This window comes from Melopsittacus undulatus, chromosome 5, assembly GCF_012275295.1.
Source record: "Melopsittacus undulatus isolate bMelUnd1 chromosome 5, bMelUnd1.mat.Z, whole genome shotgun sequence".
NCBI lineage: Eukaryota > Metazoa > Chordata > Aves > Psittaciformes > Psittaculidae > Melopsittacus > Melopsittacus undulatus.
In genome coordinates this window covers 85,253,104-85,279,630 of record NC_047531.1, presented here as the reverse complement: position 1 = coordinate 85,279,630, position 26,527 = coordinate 85,253,104, and the positions used below count along the sequence as shown (strand labels likewise).

At 37.7% G+C, this 26,527-nt stretch overlaps 1 protein-coding gene across 1 annotated transcript in view; it reads left to right on the top strand.

Annotated features, from left to right (window-relative positions):
- Positions 1-26,527, top strand: part of PIK3C2G (phosphatidylinositol-4-phosphate 3-kinase catalytic subunit type 2 gamma) — a 185,241-nt gene that overhangs the window by 100,648 nt on the left and 58,066 nt on the right. The window contains exons 20-25 of the mRNA XM_034063146.1: positions 5,152-5,332; positions 6,697-6,804; positions 9,022-9,114; positions 10,946-11,075; positions 13,098-13,234; positions 15,672-15,841. Coding sequence (XP_033919037.1) covers positions 5,152-5,332; positions 6,697-6,804; positions 9,022-9,114; positions 10,946-11,075; positions 13,098-13,234; positions 15,672-15,841 — 819 coding nt within the window. The remainder of the gene's footprint in view (positions 1-5,151; positions 5,333-6,696; positions 6,805-9,021; positions 9,115-10,945; positions 11,076-13,097; positions 13,235-15,671; positions 15,842-26,527) is intronic.

Genomic DNA, 26,527 nt, shown 5'->3' with positions numbered 1-26,527 from the left:
CTGCAGCAATCTTTTGTTGTTTGAGGGAGACCATTGTTTTAGACATCTGTTCTAAATTATGTTGTAAAAAAAGGCTCAGAAAAACAAAAGCAAATGTATCACATGGCCTTTTAAAACAGAATTTCAGTTCAAGCAGAGGTGTTTTCTCTTCAAGGGCAATGCTTTGAGAAATGAGTCTGTAAAAGCATCTCTGTTGTAGGAGAAGCAGCATGTGAAACTGACTGCAGTAACTGACTCTAAAGAGCCAAAAGTGGACAGGTGCTGCAAGCTACCAAACAGCTGCTGCTCATACATCCTGGGGACTTACTTGGTTAGAAAGATGCAGAGGAAATACTGCACTGCACTTCACTCTGTCTGCTCAAGAAATGTAAGACTTGGGAGAACCGCTGTGTCCCTTCCATCTTTGTTGGACATTAACTCTTCTGCCTAATGCACTTTGATTATCATTCCCCCCTGCGGAATAGTTCTGTGCTTCCCACTTGTTTGGTTTTTACGTCACTTTGTTGTGTCCAGTTTTGGGCCCCTCAGTTCAAGAAGGACAGGGAATTGCTTGAAAGAGTCCAGTGCAGAGCCACAAAGATGATGAAGGGAGTGGAACACCTCCCTTATGAGGAGAGGCTGAGGGAGCTGGAGCTCTTTAGCTTGGAGAAGACTGAGGGGTGACCTCATCAGTGTGTACAGATATGTAAAGGGTGGGTGTCAGGATGATGGAGCTAGGCTTTTTTCAGTGATATGTAGTGGTAGGACAAGGGGCAATCTTTAATATGAAGGGCTGTGGAGAGTAGTGTTAAAACAATTATTGTTATGGCAAGCAGCAGTCTTGTACTGATACTCTATTCTTCTGTGACTCCTCTTGCCTCCTGCTTAGTGAAATAGAAAGCAAGCATGAAGTATAGCAAGAAACCATATTGAGTTGTTCAAGTTTACCAAAGATTGACCAATGGAGTAAGTACTTATGCACTCACCTTAAAACCCTAAGGCACCTCATTTTCATTTGAATTCTCTGAATTCACAGCATCTTAAGCAAATAGTATACAGTGTGTCCTGGTAGGCGCAGCTTTTGTCTAATAAATACCAGACATTGCTTGGAAATGCATTAACTACAGTCACCGCTTTGACATCACACATAAATAGTCCCATGAAACTGTGCCTTGCTCTTTCATAGCAGGTGGAATTAAACCTACACTAAAATACTGGAGATTTGGCCATTTTTTGCTACAATGTGGTTTAACAGGCTACCTGCAAGCTGATCTGTCCTGTCAGACCTGTCCTCTGGTCCACCCTGCTCCCCTTGCTGAAGGAGACAAGGAACAGATGTTCAAACAGCAGAGCTGTCTGAGCAGCCTCACTCTTTCATTTGGCTGCCAAATCCAACTCAGAGAGCAGACTGTGTCTGCAGTGAGGCCTTTTGAGCATCAACTTCCCTCTCTCCCCGCGCCACAGAAGCATAATGAGGCCAGATCACCTGTTTTGGTACCAAGATCCAGAGTGACAGAAAGGGGGCTGGAGCCACCTTGCAGGCATGGAGTGGGTGCATGCAGAAAGGATGAGAATGAGGTGGTTGCAGAAGTTGGGGGCATCTTTCAGGGTGCCCCAGTATCTGACTTGGACCCTCAGTCTAATTTGCTTTATTGCTATATTTCAGGTCAGCATCCTTCCGTTTCCAGCCCTGTTGTGCTACTTTGCACAAGTGACCTTGGGATGGTTTCTAAATTCCCCTGGTCTTGCTGAGAGCGAGGGCGTTTGACCCAGATCAGAGAACCCTGAGAAGTGAGGAAGTCTCCCTATTGCTAGAAGCAAGATTCTCTATCTAGGCCTGGCATAAAGCCAGGCATTTATATTGAGCTCTGTCTTGCAGAATCCTGTGAAAGTTGCCAGGGAAAAAAGCCACAAAACCCTTCAAATACTTCCTTATTGGCAGCCATGAGTTTTAAACCTTTCCAATTTTGCCTTCCTCTGTCACAGTGAGGCATCCTGTTCTAACTTGAACATTTCATTAGCGTCTTGAGCATTTCTCCATCCTGTAACCTCAGAAGTTGCAGACTTTCCTATCTCTGCTGAGCTCTTTCACTGCAGGGTGAAGACGTGTGTGCAGGAAACTAGAAAGACAGAATTACAACAGCGTATTTGTTCCGTTGTTGAATAAACATTTCAGCAAAGCCTACAATGAGTCATCACATTAAAAGCTGTCATTTGTATCCTCATAGGGACTGCTTTTATAAAATGAATGTGAAAGTCAGACCCAGTTAATCCAAATCATTTCTCAAATTGAGGTCCACCGGCTGTTAAAAGCTTACCTACCCCAGCGGGCTGCCAGAAGGAAGCTGTGCTGCCTGCACCGCAGTCACTACATGCATTTGGAGTGTAAACCCCTCATGGGGCTGCTGGGGAAGCACATGCACTGTCAGAAGCTGCCACGTGGGCTCAGGCTGTGGAGTGTGTGCTGGGCTGCAGCTGGCATAGAAGTGGGTTTTACCAGTGAGATCATAACTGCCTCAAGTTTCCCTGTGGGTTGGGCTCATGAGAGAAGCACATGAGAGAGGATTCAGACTCTATATGTCCTCTGTCCTTATGTACAAATTATGCATAAGCTATCTGAATCTGGCCCATGATCCTTTCTCAGGTTAAAAAGAAATCTTTATGTTGTATATGTACATAAGCTTATTTTCTGTGAGCACTCAGCCATAAGAATGATCAAAAGTATATCTTCTAAGTAAATCTGTTTTATGTAGGGAGTAGCTGTGTTTAAAATAGAAAAACATTTTTGTTTTACTATTTTGATTCCTGTGTGTGAAATCCTAAGCCTTTCATTTTAGGAAAATGAAAAGTTGGTTTAATGTTCTGTATATCTGAAAGGATTAAAGGGACAGTAAAATAATTTTCTGGATTCTAAATATGTACTGTTAAAAATGGAGTAAATGAATGCTCAGGAGATGATTCCGATGCAAGCCAGAGTGCAGACAGAAGATTCTACACCAGTATAAACTGTCCAGTTCCAAATAGATATCACAATGATGTCGTCTTTTCTTAGGTTCCCATGTCTTTGCAGGGAAGAAGTTAATAGGTTCATTCTGCCTGTGCTCCAAGAGAAATGCAAACTGTTCAGCTGGACTGAGCCTGAGCTGTGCTCTACTTTGGTAGACTAAAATTCCTGCCCATGTGACAGTCTAGACTGTGTCAGTAATGCTTTTGTTGATAGAATAATCACCAAGCCTGTTCCTGACTTGCTGCTGAGGTGAATAGAGTATGTTTTCATTCTAAATCACCTTGTTTGCCTACAACTGACTTAAAAGGCCACTGCAGAGTGTGATTCAGTACCCTAAACATAGGCTACTTTAGACAGCATAGGGCATCTGAGACATCTGCATGGGAGCATCACACAAGAGATACTGCCTCTAGTGGACCCATGCCCTTCCAAGGTGGAGGCCAAATAGGATTTCCTGGGATATCTAAAATGGCACAGGACATCTTCATTTAAGCAAGTTAATCCCATCCTGTGGAATCTTGGACTTACTCTGCTTGAAATCTGGAAGAATTAGTCTATCCACCTCCATATGCACATGTTCTCTCAGCCTTTGTCAGCTTGGGGAGGGTTGAGGGTAAGAATACAACTGCCTCCATATGGTGGGGTTTGCCTTCCACCAGGCACTGCAATGACAATTTCTGTTTCCTACAGATCCAAAAAGCAATTATTTGTTTTTACTAGCCTACAGGAAACAAAAAGATGCCATTTTTGTCAGTCTCCTCCAGAGAATAGTGATGATAAATTTCTCATATCTCTTCCTTTTCATGTCTGGGCATTTCTGATAGAAACACCACACATTCTTTTAACATTTTCAGTACTTATAAATCCTTAGATGCTCAGAGCTTCTATGTTGCTGGAGAGGCTTTTCAGAAGCTGCTAGGTAATATTATTCTTCATTGAATTATGTAGGAAAAGGGGACCTAGAAGGAACATTGCCTTATAAAAGATGACAAGAATCCCTCGTCACCAAAAGATGCATGGACTGCTGTAGCAATACTGTAGTGCCTTATGCATGATTTGAAGGAGTTGAAGTGCTTATAGGTATTATTATTTTAAACCTTTAAATATCAGTGCTTGATATATATCTTGTTCTTGCTTTTTTATGTGACATATTCATATATGATGTGCCTTTAAAGTCAACAGCTTCTCTGATTTCCTGTGAAAACTAGTGTTATTTGTTAGGTTTGAATAACCTCTTCAGGTAAGGGAAGCTGCATTAAGATTTAGACATGTACAAGGAATTTAAGGTTTGAGATGTACTTAAGGATGAAGTTCTGGGGAAGAGAGTTTGGACAAAAGCAAAGAGCAGTTCGTCAGTCCTTCAGGCAAAAGAAAACCCCAGGCAATGGGCAGGATGTTAGTAGCTTGTGATTACATCTACACTTATAAAGATAAAGCAAATGGGTACTAAACCTCTGGTCCACATACGGAAAAGATTTCCCAGTGATCAGTTCAATTAACTAAGAAAATCTCCCTATGCTCAACAGTTTTCCTGGCCTAAATGAAGATGTAATAACTTCAGTTCCAAAGCTTTTACAAACTGCAGGAGAACTGAGCCGAGTTTTTGCTTTAGACCAACACTTACCAGTAAAGAATGGAATAAAGTGGGCTCATTTCACTCTTTTTAGATCTATAACCAATTTCAGAAATGTCTCCTCAACTTAAAATAGAGAAAGTTTCTAGAATGATGATGTCTGAATCAAAAATAGTCTTTAAATGCACCTCCTAGCTGAAAGATAGGCTTAGTTATATAAGTGTACTGGCAGGAGCTGGGGGGAGAAGGAATAATAGATTTGGGGATATATATTTAGGGCTGGACTTCAAAAAATACCAGTTATTTTGTAAAGTTTTCTTGCAGAAATAAGAAGCAATACAGGCACAGAGCTATGTTTGACAATGCATACAAATGGCAGGTTCCTATTGATTCAACACACTCAGAATCTCATTAGTTATCAAATGAGATTTGAGTACTGACAGCAAATACACAACATTCTGTTTTCATTCTCTGCTGCCCAAAGTCACCAAATACAAATTAATCTGGAGTCCATTTATTGTTTCTGCTAGAGGTTGTGGAAAATAAAGATCAGTTTAAGATACACAAATGTTTTTTCCCCTCCCTCCTTCAGGCTGTTGAAGAATGCACAGAATGAAGTTCATTTCAAAGTCTGGTATCAGAATCTACTGGCTGCTCTCCAGTTCTGTGCTGGAAAAACCCTGAACAATGAGTTTTCTAAGGAGGAGAAACTTACTGGAATCCTGGAAGACATTGCCAAGAAAGTAAAAGCTGCCAGTGATGCAAAAAGAAAGGTTTGTTAAAAATACCTCCTACCATCTAAGTTAGTTTTTGTTAGGTAACACCTCTTACCTATAGTGCCCTTTTCATAAATAACCTCAAGATTTAACTGAACTTTGTATAATTTTGTGCTGCACTGAAAACAAGTAAAACATTTGTATTTAATGGGACAATTCTCAGAACTATTACTTTGAGGTTAGTAGATCTGTTAAGCCATTTCAATTCCTTCTTTGATGGTTCCTCAACCAGACTTGGAGGTGGTCAGAAATAATGGCAACAAAACCAGTTAGCATTTTACAGAGAGGCATGCTCACATTCAGCACCTCATCTCAATACATGTGACTCCTGTAGAGCTTCAGTGTTTCTTGAAAACCTTGTTAGGAATTGTCCTTGACAGGCTGAACATCCTAATTTCTTAGCAAAGCCAACCAGATTGGACTGTACTGAATATCTTAAATACAGCATTCGGCAATTAATACTGCACACATACCTGCAGAAGTGCATTGGTACCAGCAGGCTTGTAGTCCTCCAGCAGACACAGCTTTTACATTGCATAGGTACATTTCCAGTTCAAAACTGTTAACTTTCCAAGACAGCTGTTGTTCCTTACCTGATGTGTAAAACTGATGCTCGCTGGGAGCTCAGCAAGACAGACCAGAAAGCCAAATAAAAGTATACCTGCCACTGTTGGTTATCATGAAAAATACCATAATTTCTTTTTGCCTTATTAGGGATTCAAAGATTTTCAAAGGATTTTTCAGAAAACTCTTAGTGTTGCTACTGAGAGCAGCAAAGCAAACATTTATATGCAAATATGCAAAGCAAACATATATATATTTATATACAGGACTACATACAGGAAAAGGTATGCAAAGGGAAAAAGTCCATGCAAAGAAAAAGAAATAATGGTACATTATACACTATTTATGCATAATTGGGATTTTATAGATTAATCTCAAAGCTGCAGTTACAGTGATATTGAGAAACTCCCAAACCTTGCAGTTAACACGTCTACAGTTAGACGAGGGAGATCAGTGGTGAGGCAACAAGCAACAAATTGTAAAGTTGTCCATCAAGGCAAAACCAGTATGAGATGCAGCAAAGCAGGTGCAAGGCTAATGAGGCTCTAATGAAGGGTGTTGAATCTGAATTGACATGACAGCATGAACTGGTAGTGCACCTAGTCAGAGAAAAACATGAATGTGGAGTAAAATCACAGTTCTTATGTTTAATAGCTGCACCTCAGCATGACCTCATTAGCTGTTATAAGCTTGCATGGATGCCGCTAGCTCCAGAATTGTGCTGCTTGTTTAAAATACAGGGTTTGAAAGCTGCTGCTATGTTCTTTCATGTTGCCATAACGATTCACATGTTGCAGGAGGTGTTAAAGGTGGAACTCAACAGACTTCAGCGGTTCTTCCAGGAGGTAAAGATCTGTCGGCTTCCCCTGAATCCCGCGCTTGTTGTCCAAGGCATAAAGGCAGAAGTAAGTCTAGCTCATGCAATGAATTATGGTTTTAATTTGGGTCTTTTTATTTGGGTTTTTTTAGTATAAAGGGGGAAAGGGAATGAATAGCTGCATTGACTGGGAAATACTCTTACTGGTATAAAGGATGGGTCATCTGGGAAACTGACACCTAGCCTAATCCCCTTTAAACTGGGGGCCTTTGTTTGAGGCAGAGGTGAAGGGGACTGCTGGGGTGGGTGTTGCGTACACAGCAGTGGCAGCAGAGATTTCAAACTCTGAGCAGCCTGCTCCCAGCTCAGATGCCCTGTGGTGGTGTCAGGATTGCCAGGGTTACCGTCCTGCCCAGCCAGCTCTTGGTGGCAGGCTTTTTTGTCATCTAAGACTCTCCTGTCAGGTATGAGAGCAGCTAAAGGTCTAGAGATAGCTCTTGTTTCTGAGGCAAGACTAGGCAAAGGACTGAGAATAGGTAAAATACTAAATATGCACAATAACTTACCTGTGTTTGTGACCTTTGTTGAAAATGACTGAAGAAACAGTGCTCTTCAGTGTGACTTAACTTTATTTTGACCACAGTAGTAAGTCTCAGTTATTTGCTGTTTAGAACTATTTTCATAAACAATACTATGCCAGGAATAAGCTGTTCCATCTCTGGAGAAAGCAAAGGTATCCAGCAGCAAGAGAAAACAAATCTGAACACCATATATATTACCAGTTTCAGCTGCCTAATTACAGCAATTTGTGCTCTATTTTTGTTCTCTGGCTCATTATCCACAGTGGACCTGAGTCTAAGAGGTGCTGATCCCTTCAGTTGCCTTTGACCCATGATTCTCCCAGTAATTGCTATTCAGCCTTGATCTCTCTGAGAACAGAGGTCTTCCAGCACCCTGCAGGCCTGGGCCAATTATGTGTGATATAAGTGAGAAGAATTTGAAGCCTGCTGCTTCTCACTGCTTTCAGGCTTCTCTGGAAATAATGGCTAATGGGAAGGTATTTCACCATACAGTCATGCTATTTATACTGCACCAGCTTGGCTGGACAGATACAAGATGTTTAAATGAAAGTATCTGAAGAGAAGAACTTTGGGTTTTTTTGTTGTTTTCTTATATCATTATAGGCCATTATCTTGCTATAAATGTATGCAGCTTCTTGATTGAAACATATGTCAGTATAATCATGCAAATTAGAATTTTTAAGTGCTTATAATTACCTAAATTTAATTCATTTTGGTGTCATCTATTGATTTTACTCGTTGCAAGTACTGCTCCCAGCTCTATCGGTAATGCATTATCTCACAGTAACATTTCAAGCACTTAATGAGACATTTCAATTGGCAAAATTCCATAGGGGGGTCACGATTTCATCATCAATGATAGCTGTTGCATGTTGCAGAGATATGATGTGGCTAAGACAATATTTGCATGCTTGTACCATGTTTTAAGGTGTTTGGATGCTAAGCAAGAAGCAGCTGTGTCTAGTAGTGGTTTTGTTCAAGTTAGCCTCCATTGCACTCCAGCCAGTAAGGACATCAGTGGCTCCTGTGGGGCACTCATTATTTCTAGAAACCAGGTCATTAATTTACCCTTGTCTTTGGTTGTTTTTTTGGTGGGTTCCCCCCTCCTTTTTTTAATGATGATAATACCACTAACTCACACAGGATTTGCAGTGCTGGGCTCATTAATCTGTTTTGAAGCCCTTTGAGGTCTTCAGGTGGAAGGAGCTGTAGGGCATGAGAAGTCAGAGTTTATGTGTAATTAAGATAAATCCCACATAAAATAGATGAGGATTTTTCAGAACTTCCTGTATCCTCAGCCAGAGTGAGGTCACCAACAAAATTAGCAGGTTATTTGCTTCCATAAAGGTTGCAAAGGGGCTTTGGTGGGTTTTTTTTCCCCCAGAAAATAATAGGACCAAAAGCTTTTCAATGCTTTACAGATTCTCATTAGATCAGTCTTCTGTGCTTCATTCACTTAGTCCCAGGCAAAGATTGTTGTTAATAGGCCTGTGTAAAAATGAAAAACAATTAGTACAGAAAAAAAAACCCCATTCCTATAATCTGATTATTGAGTGAAATAAATTGTCTGGGAAAAAGAATTTCTCCTTTTCCCGATCCAATTAAACAGTCAATAATGTAAAAGTCGTATTTAAAGATGGTGCCTTTTTTGAGTTACTGTATTATCCTGATGTTTTGTATATGTGACGCTGTTGTTCTTCTCTCTCATCTTTTTTTCCCTGAAGTCATGTTCGTATTTTACATCCAATGCTTTTCCATTAAAAATCTCCTTTGTCAATGCAAATGCTCCAAGTCAAAACATCAATATTATTTTCAAGGTAAGTTACTCCTCTAATCCTCAGTTCCTTTTGTATGGAAAATGTTGATTTGAAGTTCATGTAATTTATGTTTTAAACCTTGAGCCTGAGAGTTTGATTTGCCTCCGTTGTTTGCTTTTCCCAGTTATTTCTGACATACAACTTATAATGCAATACATTGAGGCAATGCACTGAAGTATCACATTTTTGGATCAGTAGAGAATCAAACAACTCCCTGCAATTTTTCTTTCTCTTAGTGGAGACAACCAGGCTAAAACATTAACCTTATCTTTTAAACCTAGTTTATTTACCACAATGAAGTCAGAGGGCAAGTCTCAGAGAAGAGATAGTTCTGAATGACTGAATCCATTAGCCTTCACCATATAGCTCTAACAAAAATACTGGAGTGTTAGAAGGTGCATTTGCTACACAGAAAGCAAAAATCTTACATAACAGTGGATATTGTTTTTAAAGGAGAATACTGAAGTTTGTAGAATGGCTGATGAATATGATATGGTCAGTGTTGGGAAAGACATTGTTCCTAAATCCTTTGCAGTATAGTTTTTCAAACCAGAAGTCTGTTAATGGAGGCTAGCAATGTTAAGTTTTCCTGAATATTCAGAGTTATGGTTCTTGTACTATTTCATCTGAGAATCGATGTTAAATAGATAGGTTCGTACTCAGCTGAGTAAGTGCCTGCTTATGGGACATTTAAACGTTTGTGTTTGTTCTACCTAGACTGTATCTTCCCTGCCCAGTAGCACTCAACAAACAACTGTCCAGCTACAGTTTTAGCAGTATTACAGCTGACATCACCATCCCGTCAGCAAACCGTTGTGTTAATATATCTTGTGCTATACTTTCACTGTTTAATCATTATGGATAATGTGTATGGAAAATGATAAGCATTGATATCATGATACATTGTCTGCTGACTTCATATGGGAGAGAAGGAGAGAAAGTTAGTGGAGCAAATAAGATTTTTCACAGGTTTAGGTACTATGAAGGGTTAGTTGGAGTCAAGATTACTTTTAAATAAAAGAAAAATAGATTTGGTTTTTTTCTTTTTAAGATGAGTTTATGTGTTCTCAAGTACTCATTTTGTGGCAGTGAATGTCTGTAGATTGGAATGCTTGTATAAAAAGGATGTAATAAAAGAATAAACCACTTAAAAATACCAGTAAAAGTCACTTGTATTTAGATGGGCTAGGAAAGGGGAAACAAAAAAAAGCAGGGCTTATGTTTTCACAGGCCATTTACTCAACCATGGTTGAAAATAATCTCATCATTACTTCTTGTGGCTATAATTAAAGCCCTATTTCACTCAGATTATTGTTTGACTGACTCCATGGGGAGAACAGTCAACACCACATCACTGTTTGAAACTGAATATGAATCATGTAATGGATAAAATACAAATTCATGATAAAATTCCCCTTCAGCCTGCTGCAAATACCAAGTTGTGAAGCTTAACATTAGCCAAACACTGTCATTTATGAAAAGGGATCTAGCATTAGGTAGTCTTCAGAATGTAACTAAATTAGGATCCTACCTCTGGATTACATTTTCAAACTCTCATAATTACACAGGAATAGTAAGCAGTAGGGCTGCAGTGAATCACATATCATTTGTAACCATCTCAGTGGCTGTCAAAGCTGTTTCTGCTTATGTGCACCATCTACTCTGTCCTCTTCTGACATGGAAACATAAGTAGCATTTTGAAGAAAAACGAGATGGATTTACTGCAAAATGAATATAGCTATTTTGGTGGGGGAAAAGTCCAAATGGAATAGGAAGTTATTTCTGTCTGGTATTGGAAGAGAAACCTGGATTTCTTGTGCAATTTTCACAGATAGGCGATGATCTACGTCAAGATATGCTGGTTCTGCAAATCATTCGAGTAATGGACAGCATTTGGCTCCAAGAGGGACTGGATATGCAAATGATCATTTATAGGTGTTTATCTACAGGAAAAGGCCAAGGTCAGTTTTAGATTATAAAAGTTACCTGTATTACATTATTCATATTTCATGTAAACAGCAGTATTCAGAAATCCTCCCTGTAGCTTTTATATTCATGGATGTCTTATTTATCTTCCTCTGTTAAGAAAAAAAAAGAACAATTCTCAGGATTTCAGTTACTCCAGCTCTGAATTTTAATGTTGATTTTATTTATTCATTCTGCCTCTCCAGAAGAAGTGCAACCAAACTCATTGAATTTTGTAGCAGCTTAGGCTAGAATTATCCCAAAGCCTTAACACCATCAGCTTGCACCAGATACCAAAAGTAACTTCACACATCAAGAAGAGAACTTTGAAGCATATTTCCTATAGCTGCTGAAGTTTTAATCCAGTGTGATCCTGCATAGATGCTTAAATGAACCTGTAGCATGTGGCTACAGAAAGTACCTGTAGATAAGTGATGACAGCTTCACAGTGTTGATTTTGAAACATTAATATTGCAATTTATGCTGCTAGGGGCAGGTCTGACTCATCTGAAAGCTTTTTCCCCCTCTTTTGTGGTTGTTACAGCACAACTGTACCCGGGACACCAATTGCTTGCTAAAGGAATTTACTGACAGCAACGAGCTTGCTATTTTTTACTGACTCTCCAGTCATTGACTGAAAATAATCCTTGCACAAATAGAAGACTGATGTATCCAGATTACCTGCTGTACAAAACTATTAACATTTAAAATCAAAAAGAATCACTGCTTTCTGAGCTACAAAGAGGAAATGAGGGAGGATGAATGATCTGAAGGAACTAGGAGAAAGTTTAGATGAGTTCACATGATGGGTGTTAAGGTGACCTGAAAAAGACTCCTTCTTTCTTTGTAGAGATGGGAGTCAAAGCTTAAAGGCTTCTGCTTCAAATGCGCATAATACAAGAACACTGTTTCCGATCGTATTATAGTCTCTGTTAAATTCTAGCACTTAATTTGATGTTTGCCAAGAAAGATACAGGGATCATCTGCAGGTATTCTCTGCCTGACAGTGTCTTCCTTTCAGCACAATGGTAGCAGAAAACCTCTTGGTGTTCAACAGATTTTCCACACAATGTCTTTCTTATGAGCTACAAAAGTGCTAATATAATTGATTTACACTTAATGATTAGGGATAAAAGGAGCAAGTGACTTCCCTGTGGTCATACAGTATATGTGCTTAAGTAAACTTGTGTACCCAGGTCTTCCCAGTTGTAGGCTAATGACTTGCTCCATAGGCTAGCTTTTGCTTACAAGGAAGTAGGAGATGATCATTTCATAGTCATGGGAACAATGAAGTTACTTTTCACAGAAGTGCATCAGGGACACATGGGGACAAGGACAGAAGGCAGCAAGCAGGGTCTCAGTTCCAAAAAAGGGATTAAGTGCATGCAACAGAGACAGAGAGGACTCAAGTGAAGCATTGCGAAATGCTTGGCTTCTCTCTGCACTTCAAAGTCCCAGTTTATGTCATATTGGATCAGACTGATTTTTGTGTTATCTAGTATCCTTTCTCCCAGCTGTGATTAGCATCGCATACTGCAGAAAAAGATATGCAGCATTCTAGACAGTAAACACATACAAAATATTCCACAGTAAATATCTAATCCTATTTTTTACAGATTTTTGTTCGTTTTGTACATATCTTACCCACTTTGAATCTCATTAAGTTGCTGTCCTTATTTGTACCTGAAAGAAAGAAAGAAAGAAAGAAAGAAAGAAAGAAAGAAAGAAAGAAAGAAAGAAAGAAAGAAAGAAAGAAAGAAAGAACGAACGAACCTTGTGGCAGTTATGACCACAATATTCTTATTGGGTTTATTTCTTCCATTTTTTACTGTCCTTTGTGTTTTGTCTCCAAGAAGAACAATTCTGATCTATATTTTTGATTGCATTCATTATATTTTAAGCTTTTATGCATGTATTTTTTTCTGCATGGAATGATCCAACAATAGGCAGTATGTATTGATGTTGTTATCTTTTTAAAGTTAAAGGTTTTTCATGCAAACTTTTTTCTATCTGATTAGGGTTGGTACAGATGGTGCCAGATGCTACCACACTAGCGAAGATCCACAGGGAGTCTGGACTGATAGGACCATTGAAAGAAAACACAATTAAAAAATGGTTCCGCCATCACCATCCTCTGGAATCAAGTTACCAAGAGGTAACATCAAAATGAAGCTTATTATACATTTCATGTTTTACCATGGGGGGAAAAGAAACCAAATGCTAGTAAGCAGCAAAAACAAATGACTCAGACACAAGACAAACAAGTCACATGCATAGAAGCCAGGGAGTTGATTTAAATGCCACTCTAAGGAGATACTGCTCTGGATCAGGTGCATTGCAATACATTTTCTATAGAAATGTGTCATAGAGATTTTTGAAATTTAGTAGTAAAGTGAAGCAGAAATTAAGTATTGAACTCTAAGCATTTGTTTTTTAAGTCAGCTCTCTAAATACTTTATTTCATATAAACCATGCAGAATCTCAGTGGATTTCCTGTCGTTGGGAAAACCCATGTCAGTACACACAGTTTTGGAAAGCTGCTTTATCAAAACTCCCTAGTCATATGATACATAAAATCATGTTTTTCATCTCACGTTGTGGGATCCTATGTAATGCATCTGATTTTATGAAACTTGAGATTATGCATCAGCCAAAGAATTAGAAATTCTATTTCTAGAAGCAGATGTTTCCCAAATGAACTTAGTAATTCTTTGTTGGTTGAGCATGTTCTGAGGCCCATGTAAAACCTAACATTTATGTTGCTGGATGGTTTTTAGAACCCTACTCTGTGCCCACAGTAGATTAGTAGCCAAAATCTTGAATTTAAGGAGGACCTTTGAGTGTTTATGACTCTGAAAATAGTTTCTATAACAGTTTATCAGATATGTACAGCATAAATAAGTTTGATAGCTTTTAATAATTTTGTAGCTATTCCACAGGCATTTGTTCACCCTCAGTTTCCTAAGAATGCTTGAACTCCTGGTATATCATCTTGATTAAATTAAACAGGAACAATCTGTCAAGATTTAAGTTTGTAAGTTTGCAGTGGAACTGGATGATCTTAAGGTCCTTTCCAATCCTAACTATTCTATGATTCTAAGTGCAGCAAACATTTCAATTGAAAAGTTACTATTAGTTATTGATTGCAAACCTGATTTCTTGCTGCTGCTGTGGTTTGTAAAAACTCCCATTAATGCACAATATTCTAAAACCAGTTATCAGTTTTGTTTAGTTTTTTTTCATCATGAAATGCAGTTGGATCTGATTGCATGGGGCATGCATAAAATTGCTGCTGTGCATTCACTTTGCACTCCTTGGCGAATGAACCTTTCTCTTTTTTGACTCCTTCATGATTTTTTACTCATACAATTCTCTATCTAAGGTGCTCAAAAAAACTAATTCAGAATAAGCTTTAATATCCTTATTTTACAGTTGGGTGAGCAAAATCACAGAAAGCTTAGGTGTTTTATCCAAGGTCTTCGAAGTTAATAAGTAGAACAGTTTGACATCAGATTCAGCTAATTCTTATGCTGTGACCTAAGTTTTCCACAGTGCTGTCACCTGTATCAGCCATTGCAGGTGGCACCCTACATCTACAGGGAAATCTGGAATGCCTAAATAATGATTTCCCTTGGACAATGTAGGTTTTGTCCAAAAATATAAAGATTATGGGTTAGGATTTTGGAGGTTTCTATATAAATTAGTTTGATTATGATTTAGATTTATGGGAGATTAAGACTTCTGAATAAGACCTGAATTTTCAGTAAGATTGAAAAAAGGCTTGTACATTTTCCTGCATTTGCCATGGGCACAATATTGGTAAAGAGGAATGCCACAATGTAATATTGTAAAGAGATTTATGATGTAGATCTGAACGAACCAGTCCACTTCTATGAAGCAGACTGACCACGAAAGTACACATCTCCACCATGTAAAAGAACACCAGAGGAGAAGGTTACATTAAACATGACTATTAGACTGGTTTTTGATTTAATCACTCTCTTGGGTTCTGTCTCCAGAAGACTAGTTTGAATTCCATAATCTATTCAGATTTGCAGATGCTAAGAGCAGAAAGCAATTTAGCCTTTTTTTGCTGTAAAATGGGGTTTAATTTTTGGGACAGGAATATTTTGGGGCTTGATTAATTAGGATTTGAGAAAGGCAATTGAGTTCTGGAGGAAAAAGACACATATAGATACTGAACAGTGCAGCGGATATAAAATAATCAAGTTTCACTACAAAACAAAGGGTAAAATTTGTGGATTTCCAGCTAATTTCCAAACAACAGTTTATACGATATACATGCTATTGAACAGAAAATATTCGCTTCCTGCCAAGAAGCTTGGTTTTCTTGCATACATTTCACCTTAGAAATTTTCTGTAGAGTTCAAGTATCCATAATACACAAGGTGAAAATCTCATGCATAGAACTGTTTTTTTATCATAACTTTGAAATTTGTGTATTATTTGTATGAGTACCATTGCTACAACATGTATAGCATTTGTAGAAGTCCAGTGTCTGGTTTTCTTGGTAGTGTTGCAAACAAGTAATTCTGAATATTTCCATTAAGTGCTTTTGTTTTACTACCTAGGCAATAAGGAATTTCTTCTACTCCTGCGCTGGCTGGTGTGTTGTTACCTTTATTCTGGGAGTCTGTGATCGACACAATGACAACATAATGCTGACAAAGGCTGGACACATGTTCCACATAGATTTTGGAAGATTTTTGGGTCACGCACAGACGTTTGGAAGCATAAAAAGGTTAGTATCTATAGTAACGCACATAGTAAACTTCAAAGCAATGTTCTGAAATTTCACAATCTTTTCTGCTCCCATGGAAAAAATACCAAAACAACATCCTTTGGTGTTCACAAAACCCCTAAAAATATAGGAATGACTAGAAAAGGAATTAAGAGATGTTGGAGATCCCCTTTCAGTCACAAAAATAAATAGAAGATAAATATGAGTCCTTGTTTGGTCAGAGATTGGAATGATGCATTTCAGTAGTGGCCAGGATAATAGGGTGGTCTATGTCAAGATAATTCTGATGTCTGTTGTTTATCTCTAACAGAAAATTGCTCCTATAATGAATCCAAGACCATAGATATATCTAAACGACCACTGACTTGATGTATTCAGAGAAAAAAACAAATACAATTCTCATAGACATGGATAATAATTACATTAAGAAATTAAAATTGCAAACTTTTTCATTATCTTTGCATCTCACCACACTGAGCTCAGAGGCTGTTTTGTAAATATGATTTGACCTAAACAAGACTGTGTTTTTTCTGTGTTTCTATCTGGCATGTAACTTTTGTGTCATAGAGTAGTGTGATCATGTATTCAAGTTCCTGATGTGATCATACTATGGAGGGATGAATTGGGATGGAATAAGAATAGAAAAGATAATGACAGTATTTGCGAGAGCACAAAATAAATACATGGTCCCTAACACTGACAAAATGAGACTGTGGGGGTAGGGAAGGGGCAGTTGTCTTTCCTCCATGTTTCCTAATTCCAGGACAAGTCCCAGAATTCATTTGGAGCTAACTTTTCCTTTCCTTCTTCTTTTTATTTTTTATTATTGTAAGCTGGCCTTTGACTGTTTTAGACTATCTCAGTGTGTTACACAGAAATAACAGTGTGGGAGTGCTGATATCAGGGGAGCTGATGGGGATAATAAGTACTTCTAAGTCAGGCAGTCAAAAGATTTAGTTGTGGTGTTCAGAATTATCATCAGTCATTCAAGATATGCTCCCTTAATCCTACTTATTTGCTGTGAAAAGAATAAAGCAGAACAGAGCAACAAAAATAAGATGCTCATGCACATTCTGAGTCAAGTGCTGCATCCTTCACTTCAGCAAACCTCCTTCTAGAGCCTAATAGGAACTTCCTTGAGCAGTAATTTTGCATGAGTGAAGAATTATCTAGTTTGAGTGAACAGGATGAAGCAAACCCAGGGGGACACACAACAACCAAATTTAAACAGAAACAATTTAATAGCAGCAGTAAAAATATTAATTTTACTGTTTTACAACTAAGTCTTACTACATCTTCTTATTAAGTCTTTGAAAATTACTTAAAATATAGTCACTTCTATAAGCAACAACAATTTTTTTCCCCTAGTTTATTTATGCAGTATATTACTTTAAAACTATAAGCTAAAATAATACATTTTAGAACCTCTATTCATGGAGTGCCCTCATGCTTCCATAGTAAAACTAAGACACTTAACAGCAGGTTGTGAACATCATGGGTTAATAGTTGTCTTTCTTATACTACATGCAGGTGATAATGACTACAGTTCTCATGAGCTGTACATCCCTTCATGAAATGTAACATGTTGTAATGCAGGAACACAGGGATATCACATTTCTACATCCCATAAATTTCAGGCTCTCTTAAAATCTGAAAACCTCAGTGCTATTTGTATCTACTGATTCCCAGAAGGAAAGTCCTGAAACAGGTTAAGCCTCTGGTTACTTTAACAGCTCTTTATATTAGATTTTTATTTGAGTTTTTATTAGATTTTTTATTTGAGTTCTTTGCACCCCCAACAATATTGTACATCTAGGGTAATATTAATAAAACAACAGTACAGTGCTTTCAGATCTTTAGGGTTATTAATGCTGACCCTTGAGGTTTTGTACAGTAGATAGTGTGAAGAGTATTGTGAAGTTCTGTAGGTGGCTTTAAAAAATGAAGGTCGTCTGATGCAAATCCATACACATCACAATTTTATACACATCACACAGATAAACTTGATTCTATTTGTAAAATAAAATCTATGCAAATGAATGAAGGCTCATAGAAAGGGAGTCCATGTCTGAACTGTAATGTCATTCTTTCCATTATTTAAGGAGCTGCTTGTGTCAGCTGCCCCTTTTCGGTTCTCAAGGAGCTCTTTTTGCCACTACCAAACTTATTCCTCATAAAGCTTCACGAGGATAGGTCCTCTGCAGTATTCTGCATATTTCTTCTGATGTAAGTAAAGTGAAAGGCTTATATGGCAGCTTTGAGACTGGCATGCTGTCATGCATGGTCTGCAGTTCTTTCTATCAAATCCAATAGGAGTCTTCAGAGAACCGTTTGAAGCTGGTATGATTCATGCAGTTATTCTCACTTTTGTAGTCATAACCACAACACAGGATTAGTTACCTTTTCTAATTCCTGCCCTCTATCTTTTCCACTTTGGTGTACATTCACAGTACAGCAAATATGTTAAATAGTACTGTCTTTACTTGGGTATAGGAGCTAGTGTTTCAGAAGTGTGGAGGGAGATGTATGCTGCATCTAACCAACAGCATAATAACAGAGCTTGGCAGAAGAATTATTCCCAAAGTCGCATAGGGAACTTTCCTATTGAATCATATCTTTTTTCTTTCTTTCTACTTTTTTTTTTAATTATGCTGGATGACATATTTTGTTATTGGTAATAGAATACTCTTTCTTTCATTCTCTTATCCAGCCATTGCATTTGACCCTACATTCTCCTAAACAGTGAATTCTGCAGGTATGCTTCAAACTGTATGAGGAAATGTTTCTTATTTAATTCCATGTAATTGTCCTGTCTGTTATATACTGAGTATTCTGTGAGAATCATCTTAGACTCATTCCAGCTCAAACAGGTGTAGTATTATCCAGGTAATCATACAGAACTAGGTCAGTTGTCATATGGTACAGAAGAAGGTGTCTGGCTCATGGTTCTGCCTTCTGTTCTTTCTTTTGTATTCTTCATTTCACTTCTGATCAGTTCCTTTTGAATATTTCTTCTTTGGTGAAATAAGAAAGAAGAGATTTAAATCGTGTGCTGACTGAACTAATCCTGACTTCATCAGTCTCATCCTCTCCAATACCAATCACTGCCAGCACTGTCATACATATTTTCTCAGTCAGTGATGTATAGTCTGAAACCTGGTGGCAAGATACAAAGTAGTCCAGCTCATGGCACACTGTAAATTCACCCTTTGATAATCTTGGTGTCCAATCTTTGTTTAGATGCCAGTCATCCTGGTTATTTACAACACTCATTGGCCTTTCTTTTCGCTGATGTGAATCACAGACACACTCTTGTCTCTTTGCCAAACTAATCCCGCGTCTTGGTGTGGTTTTCCCACAAGTTAAATCTGCTAAGCTGGTTTTCTACTCCAGAGATAATAACTATTCCATTGGGAAATTACAGTTTTTTGAAGGAAGTTTCAAAAATATGGGAAAATGATGTTTCCCACACTTTCTATGTGTTTTCGTTTACTGAAAAGCACTGAAGAATGTCTGAGCATGCAAAGTGCCACTTTCTATTTTAAAAGTAACACATTTTCTTTTTAGTGTTAATAACCTAAAATGAGTGTTACTGCTGCACTGGAAGTGTTTATTTGGAAAAAAAGAAAAAATTCAGGTCTTTCTTTCTAAACCAGAAAAGTTGTCATAGATAGGGGAAAATACTACACTTTTAACTACATTGTACCTACGTGTGTTCTACCTTCTTTCTAAAAGCAGGGGAAAAGTGGGGAAGAAGGAAGATAAGAATTGAAGAATTTCACATTTTTCTTTGTTTCTTTGTGCCTTTTAAACATTTTATTTAGGGTACTTATCAAAGGAGTTGACCAAAACCTGAAGTAAAAACTTAAAGTAGAATCACTTTTCATTTCCTAAATTTGTACATGTTGGAGTAACCTGTCTTACCTGCTGCGAGATTTCATTAGGAATTCTCACTGTGCCTATTCATTAACTTGTTTTCTGCAGTTCACATTTATTTTCCTGAAGTCATTGGTCTGGGTTCCTACTTTATGTGCACTGGTAACTCCTGATTCTCTGCCAGGATCCACTTTTAGCACTTCCTGTATGCCACCTTCCAAAAATCTCTGGCTGAAATCCTGGAAAGATTTAATTCCATGACTTAAAGAACCTTAGTAGCTTCAATGGTCTTAATAGGTTTATACAGATGTTTAAAGATAGTCATATACATAAATCTTTGCATCAAGATTGGAAGGTGAAATATGCATGAAGACCTAAAGGGGAAACAATGTCACCTTCAAGGTGACAAGGCCTAAAGGGGTTTGAATATATGAGGCATGAAGTCCATCACTTCTGAAAGTCACATGTCTGTAGTTGTCCCTTAATTAAACACCAGAAGCACAAGTCAAGTCTGAGAACATGTGAGAAGCACAAGTTGCAGTCTTAAGTTTCAGATGCACTTCTATTTGCCTGTCTTGAAGAGCAGGTGTTTATTGTTGCCATTCTGATGCTTTAATTGTCAAGCCTGGATAGTAGTTTCCCCTTTACCACTGGTTATTTGTTTTCAATAATAGACTCTTCTGGAGGGCATTCAAATAATACTTTTTGGAATGAGAGTAAATTATGTTCACTGCCTACTTTGTACCCTTAATTTTTTTGGTTATCCTCTTCAAAGTACCCCTACAGTGAAGGAGGTACTGTTGTTCTCATACAGAAAGGACCCTATCAACTTCCTGCTTCAGAGATTTTATTCCTGCCCTCACCCCTTCCCTCCTTCTCTTTGTGTTAGTCACCCTGTGATTTTGCTGTAGACCATAACTCTAGAGATGAGAAGTTTAATAATAAAAGAGAAGGGGAAAAAGACATCACATTCACTATCCATTTTGATTGTATGATTTTATATGTAACCCTTTTCAAAGTATAACTGTTTACAGAGACAAATACTTTCCCTTTTCTGCTCCCATCAGAAACATTTGATTGTATTACCTCTTTCTCCAAAAGTTTTCTATACATACCTTTTTATGTTCTGACACACAGGTATACATCAAGCACTTCTAAAATAATTCCTATTGTTTGATCCTTGGTTTCTTTGTCTGCTTGTTTTGCACACTGTGCTTTTGTCCTTCATCCTTTACTGGACAGTATACTGATTTAATTCATGTAGGATTTACCCCCTGCCCTAGGGATTTTTTGTGCAATTCAATTTCTTCATCACTGGTTTACTTCTCTACTTTGCTTGGTGATATACAAATCTCCTGCAACCATTACTGCGTTTTCCAAATAGCTGTCTCATATTGAAAAGACCTGTTAGCAGAATATTTGATAGCTATGGAATATAACCCCACTTGTTCTACTTACTTTAAGCCAACTTTTAAGTCTGAGTTTTAAAATCTTTTCCACTAGTGAGGGTCAGTCAGAATACAAAAAGCAGTTGTTCAGCAATCTCTATTAACAAGAGGAATTGCTCCAATGTCTTTGTGAATTAAATCTCAAGTGTTTTATCAATAGGGTTAGTAGCAAACTCCTAACAATTCTGGAAAATTTGACTGTCTTAGAAAGTGATCTAAGGTATCAGGAATGCTATACTGAGCATTTTCATATATAGGTATTGAACGTGAAGTATATAAAGGATTTAAATGCACCTTGAAATTGATATGCTGTAACAGTCTGATACCTGGTGACTGAGTGCAGGCTGCCTAATGTGTGTCTATCTGAACAGGGGACCCTAACTCAGCTCAGAAGGTGCATAAGCTGGATGTGGTAGTGCTTTTTAACCAGTCAGCATAAGATATTCATGATTGCAGTAAGACAGTGTTTGAACCTATTGAAGACACGTATGTTCTTAAAGCAGAGTACATCTTTCAGGGAGCATCTTTTCCAAACTATGCATTCAGCTGAGTGTATGAAGTGGTTAAAATTCTGTGACCATCAGTGATTAAATTCTGTGGTCAGACCACAGAATAACTGGTGATTGCTGCAGAGACTGGGTCAGTGCAGCCAGAGTGAAAACCAGCAAGAGACACCTTAAATTGTCTCTGCTTTCCCATCATGAGTCCTGCCAATTTTCTTGTTAACAAGGTAGGATTCCAGATGAGTCCCTGTGGCAATACATGCTGCAAATACTAGGGCTGCACTAGGGCCTGTAAACGTATCTGACCTCACCAGTCAACATTTGTGTTACCTATACTGTCATCATAGTAATCCTGTGGGACCAAATGCGATCAAATCTCATGATTTACAAAGTCACTAACTTCATTTGGCCCACAGTGAAAAGGGGTTTTAGTTAAGTCACATTCCCTTGCGCTTTGCAAAAGGGGAATAATAAATAGTTACTGTGGTTTAGTTTACATGAGGAAACTGCATATTAACAGAATGATGAATCAGAGCCCTTAGCTTAGGTGAGGGTTACAGCTTGTTTTCTACCATATCTGCTAAGCGTGATTAAATCTCAATGTAACCAATTAATTTACTGGCAGAAGTAGATGAATCTTTCAGAATAGGTCCATCCAATGTGTAAAACATTGCTTTTACTACTGATCAAAATAGCAGGTATGTTCAACACTGTGATTTTACTGGAAAGAGAACATTAAGGCTCTTATAGTGAAAAATAACAATAATAGCAAAGTTGTATATACATAAGAAGAACTAAGTGAATAAATAAGGCCATAAAGGTTTAACAACTCTCCCCAGTAACCTAAAGAATTCAGGAGATTCTTTTTAGTTTGCTGTTTCTGCCTTTACATATAGATGTTAATATAAAAATAATGTGTGTAAAATTGTAATCAGAGATTAGATTCCAAATTAGTAGTTAGAAAACTTTTTATGCAGTAGATATCTCAAACAGCAGCATAAAGGGCAGAAAATAGAGTTGAAACCATGTTACCTGTTAAGAATGTACGTCAAATATTTTAGATGCATGTTTTGAATGTCCAGGCCATGTAATTTATCTGAGGCAAGGTTGCTCGTGGTATTCAGGCATCTTTCTGTCTAAGTATTAATGGAATAAGGCCAACACTAAATTCAGACCAGTTTACCCAGGGCTATGTCCAGCTATATCCTGCCAGAATAGTCTTGCCAGGCAACCTGTTTCAATATCTAACTATCCTTATAGTTAGAGTATTTTTTCTTATGGCCAGTCAAAACCTCAGCTGTTTCAATTTTCTCTCTTATTCTAGGCTTTTTTGAAAGCTGTTTCAAATTTCCCAATTCACCTTTCTCTTCTGTTCCTATTTATAGTGTTGTAATTGCTATTTGGCAATTGAAATTCAGACTGTCATGTTATTTAGATGTGGATGGATATATATCAGGTCTGGCTGATTTGAGGAATAAAATCTCAGCTAGAACCTGCTTACACTTCTCAGGAGCGGGCATGTCAATGGAACTATAGGCAAGATTTCTTTACTACAAGAAATAGAAAGCAGAAATGTTATCTGAACAAATCTGAACATAAATTTGCAATACAAGCCAGTGAAAATGCAGGTGGTAGCAACTGTTATTGGAATCAGTGGGAAAACTGAACCATCAAGTCCAGCAAGTGTTCATATTTTATGCAAAGCTCAGAGCTACTGCTTTAGTATGAGGTCACTTAAAATGCATTTACATCATTTAGGTTCTAGGCTTGTTGAAGAGACTGTCATCTCCTATAACAGTGATCAGAAGAATAAGCACTAAAGAGTTCTTCTGGAGCATTTATCTTCTTGAATAGTTATTTTTCCAGGAGAGGATAGTTTTGTGAAATAGAGGAGAAAGAATACATATCATATAACTTGATGCAAGGTAATGTAGCCTGAGTAGAGCTCCTGTAACTTTCAAAAATAGCATTAGCATAAGTTGAGAAAGGACTGCCTAGGCAGAACCATTACAGTAGAGCTGTTTGTGGAGGGTACCTACCTGTGTTCCAGTATCAAGATGGAAGGATACACCAAATGGCATACCATAAGTTTTGTGATGGGACTGATAGCTTTCAATATTTTCATTAGTGATTGGTATGGTAGGATAGAGAATATGTTTGCTCATACTTAATGGAGGCCTATTGTAAAAGTTTTTGACTATGATGAAAGTTGGGATTAGCATTTGTTCAGAATATTACTACAGACGAGTTGAATGTGAGTTGATATAATATTGAATTGGGAAGCATGAAATACAAAGCAATCCTTTTGCTTCACGCAACACTGGTAAAACTTCATCTGGAATGTTTTCAACATTTTACTTTTAGAAAGATGTGGATAAGGAGTCCAGAGAAATTACATAGTCCAGAGAAAAGCAATTAAAATTACCAGACATCTGGAAAACGAGACTTATGAGAAAAGGCTGAAACAATTGTCTACAGAGATTGAGGAAAGACATAATAAGTGTGCAAATACATTAGAGGCTGCTGTAAAGAAGATGGGATCTTCATGTTCCCTTAGGAAAGAACAAGAATAGGATGAAAATAAAGCAAAGTTAAATTAGGCATTAAAGAAAAAAACTCAGCAAAGGGAGATATTGGAACCGAAATTTGATAGGGAGTTAAGAGAAAAACTTAGGCTAAATAAGCATGTTTATGGTTGATCTTGTCCTAGTAAGCAGAAAGATGGGAGTATCTCATGTTCTCCTTTCCAGGCATATATTTTAATGATCCTTTATGTGCTTGCTTGGGACAAATCATGTTCTGCAGTTGTTCAGTTTCATTCTTTAATATATGAAAGGAATATACTTGCTCATGTTTTTTTTCTGTGTCTACAAATATATATGATTACTATGATTAGATATTTTCACTTGGCTTAGAGAAATAAGCACTTGTGTTAATTTATTTTGTGAGTGTTCAGTAAGCTTTTGGCTTTTGCTACAGAGCAAAGGATGTCAGCATTCAAATGCTCCCTAAAAGCCTTTTCTATTTTACTGGGTACATCCAAATTCCATGTACTCATCCTGAATGCTATCAGTCACTCTTGACTAAGTCAGAATGGTTTTAAAGCAGTCAAGGAATCTGTGGGGGTGTAGGCTGTTGAGCAGCTGATTCCTAAATTGCAAACAGTTCTGTATGGTTTCTCATGCTCAGTCTTCTGTGGCCTTGTGACAACTTGGACTACAACTATTTTGACCTCTTTGTATTACTCTGTGTGACTTAAAACTTTTCCATAACTACACAATTAGGAAGTTTAGATTGGCTCATACTAAAGGTCGTTTGTTGTTCATCATCTCATATGCTTTTCTTAATATAAAAGGAAGTCGGTGTATCATTCTCGAATGTTTTGTACTGTGAGATTCATAGTAAGAAAAACTAAAACCATTGCTGACCTTACAAGCTTTGTTAATCAGTTTACATCTAGTGTTTCATAACAAATCCTGATGATCTTGTTGGTCTTCTAGGAATGCACCATATTTCTAGTCTATAGTGAAGCCTCAGTAAATGTTCCCATCACCCCAGACTAAGTTTGTTTTTGCATGATGCTCTTTTTAGTTGATGAGGTTTTCTTTATTTCCTCCCTCTCATGACATATCATCCAAACATCCTTAATCTCCAGAGGAACTGCAAAACACATTCCCATGAAAATCTTAAACCTCTAGAGCAGTACACAATAAGAAAACATAAAACCACCATAAAACTGGACTTGCTTCTCACTGAATCACTTGAGTAAACTCTTTTGTTACAGCCATCATAAAGTATAAGTCTTTAAGGTCCAGGACTGCAATCAGACTCTGCCAGAAACAGGCAGATAGATAACTTCATGTTAGCAAGCTATTTAATGGATGTATGTTCAAGGGAATTATGTCTTTCATAGTTATTGTCAGGTCTTTGGACACATTGCATATCTTCTGAATAAATGCCATCATATATGATCTTAGCTATATTCTACAGAAGGCTGTCAGTTAGAGATGTACTAGTTTAAATATAGAAATACAGGCTGTGCACCAGAGCATGGTTCATTTCCATGTGTGTGTGTGATAAATTAGAATCCTCATACAACACCAGGGCATGCATTGCTTCTTTTCTTATGCAGGCTAAAACATCCTCTGTTTGCTGATGTAAGTTTTCCCATTCAGCGTGGACGGTGGCTTGACTTGGCTGTTTGTAATTTTGCTGCAGTCATTTTTAGACTGTCTTCTTCTATGTTTTTATATTATTCCCTTCTATGTTTTTATATTCTGAAGGAGTTTGTGAAAGCAGCAAGGAATATTTTGCATCTATATGCAGGCATTCAGTCCTGTCACTTGGGTTTTCAGAATCCTTTACGTACTTTTCAGCAAGTAAGCATCTCCTCCCTCTGAAACTGCTTTTTAATATCATCATGAGAAATGACTGTGTTGTCCCTTCTAGTGGGTGTTGTCTCCTATACTACATTGGGTTTTTATGCATTTTTAATTTCAATTGCAAAGTGTTCCCCTCATGAGCAGCTGGCTTAGACATGTGCAGGAATGGAGCTTCAGCATCTGACTGGTAGCAGGGATTACCTTGCAGGAGGGGCTCTGATATCACAAGACCTCGAGCAAAACCAGGGAAAGCAAACTCCTACATCATATTGTGCAGGTTAATAAGGGAGGACAGGTCTATGACCTTAGAAATATAAGAACCTTGTAAAACTGCTTAAAATTATCTTACAAATAAAATTAAACTGCAAGTAATATAAATATCAGTTATACATTCAAATGGATCCTTTAGCAACAATAGTAAGAGAACTGACTAGCTCTGCAGTCATTGCATTATGTGGAAATTGGCCCACAGCCCAA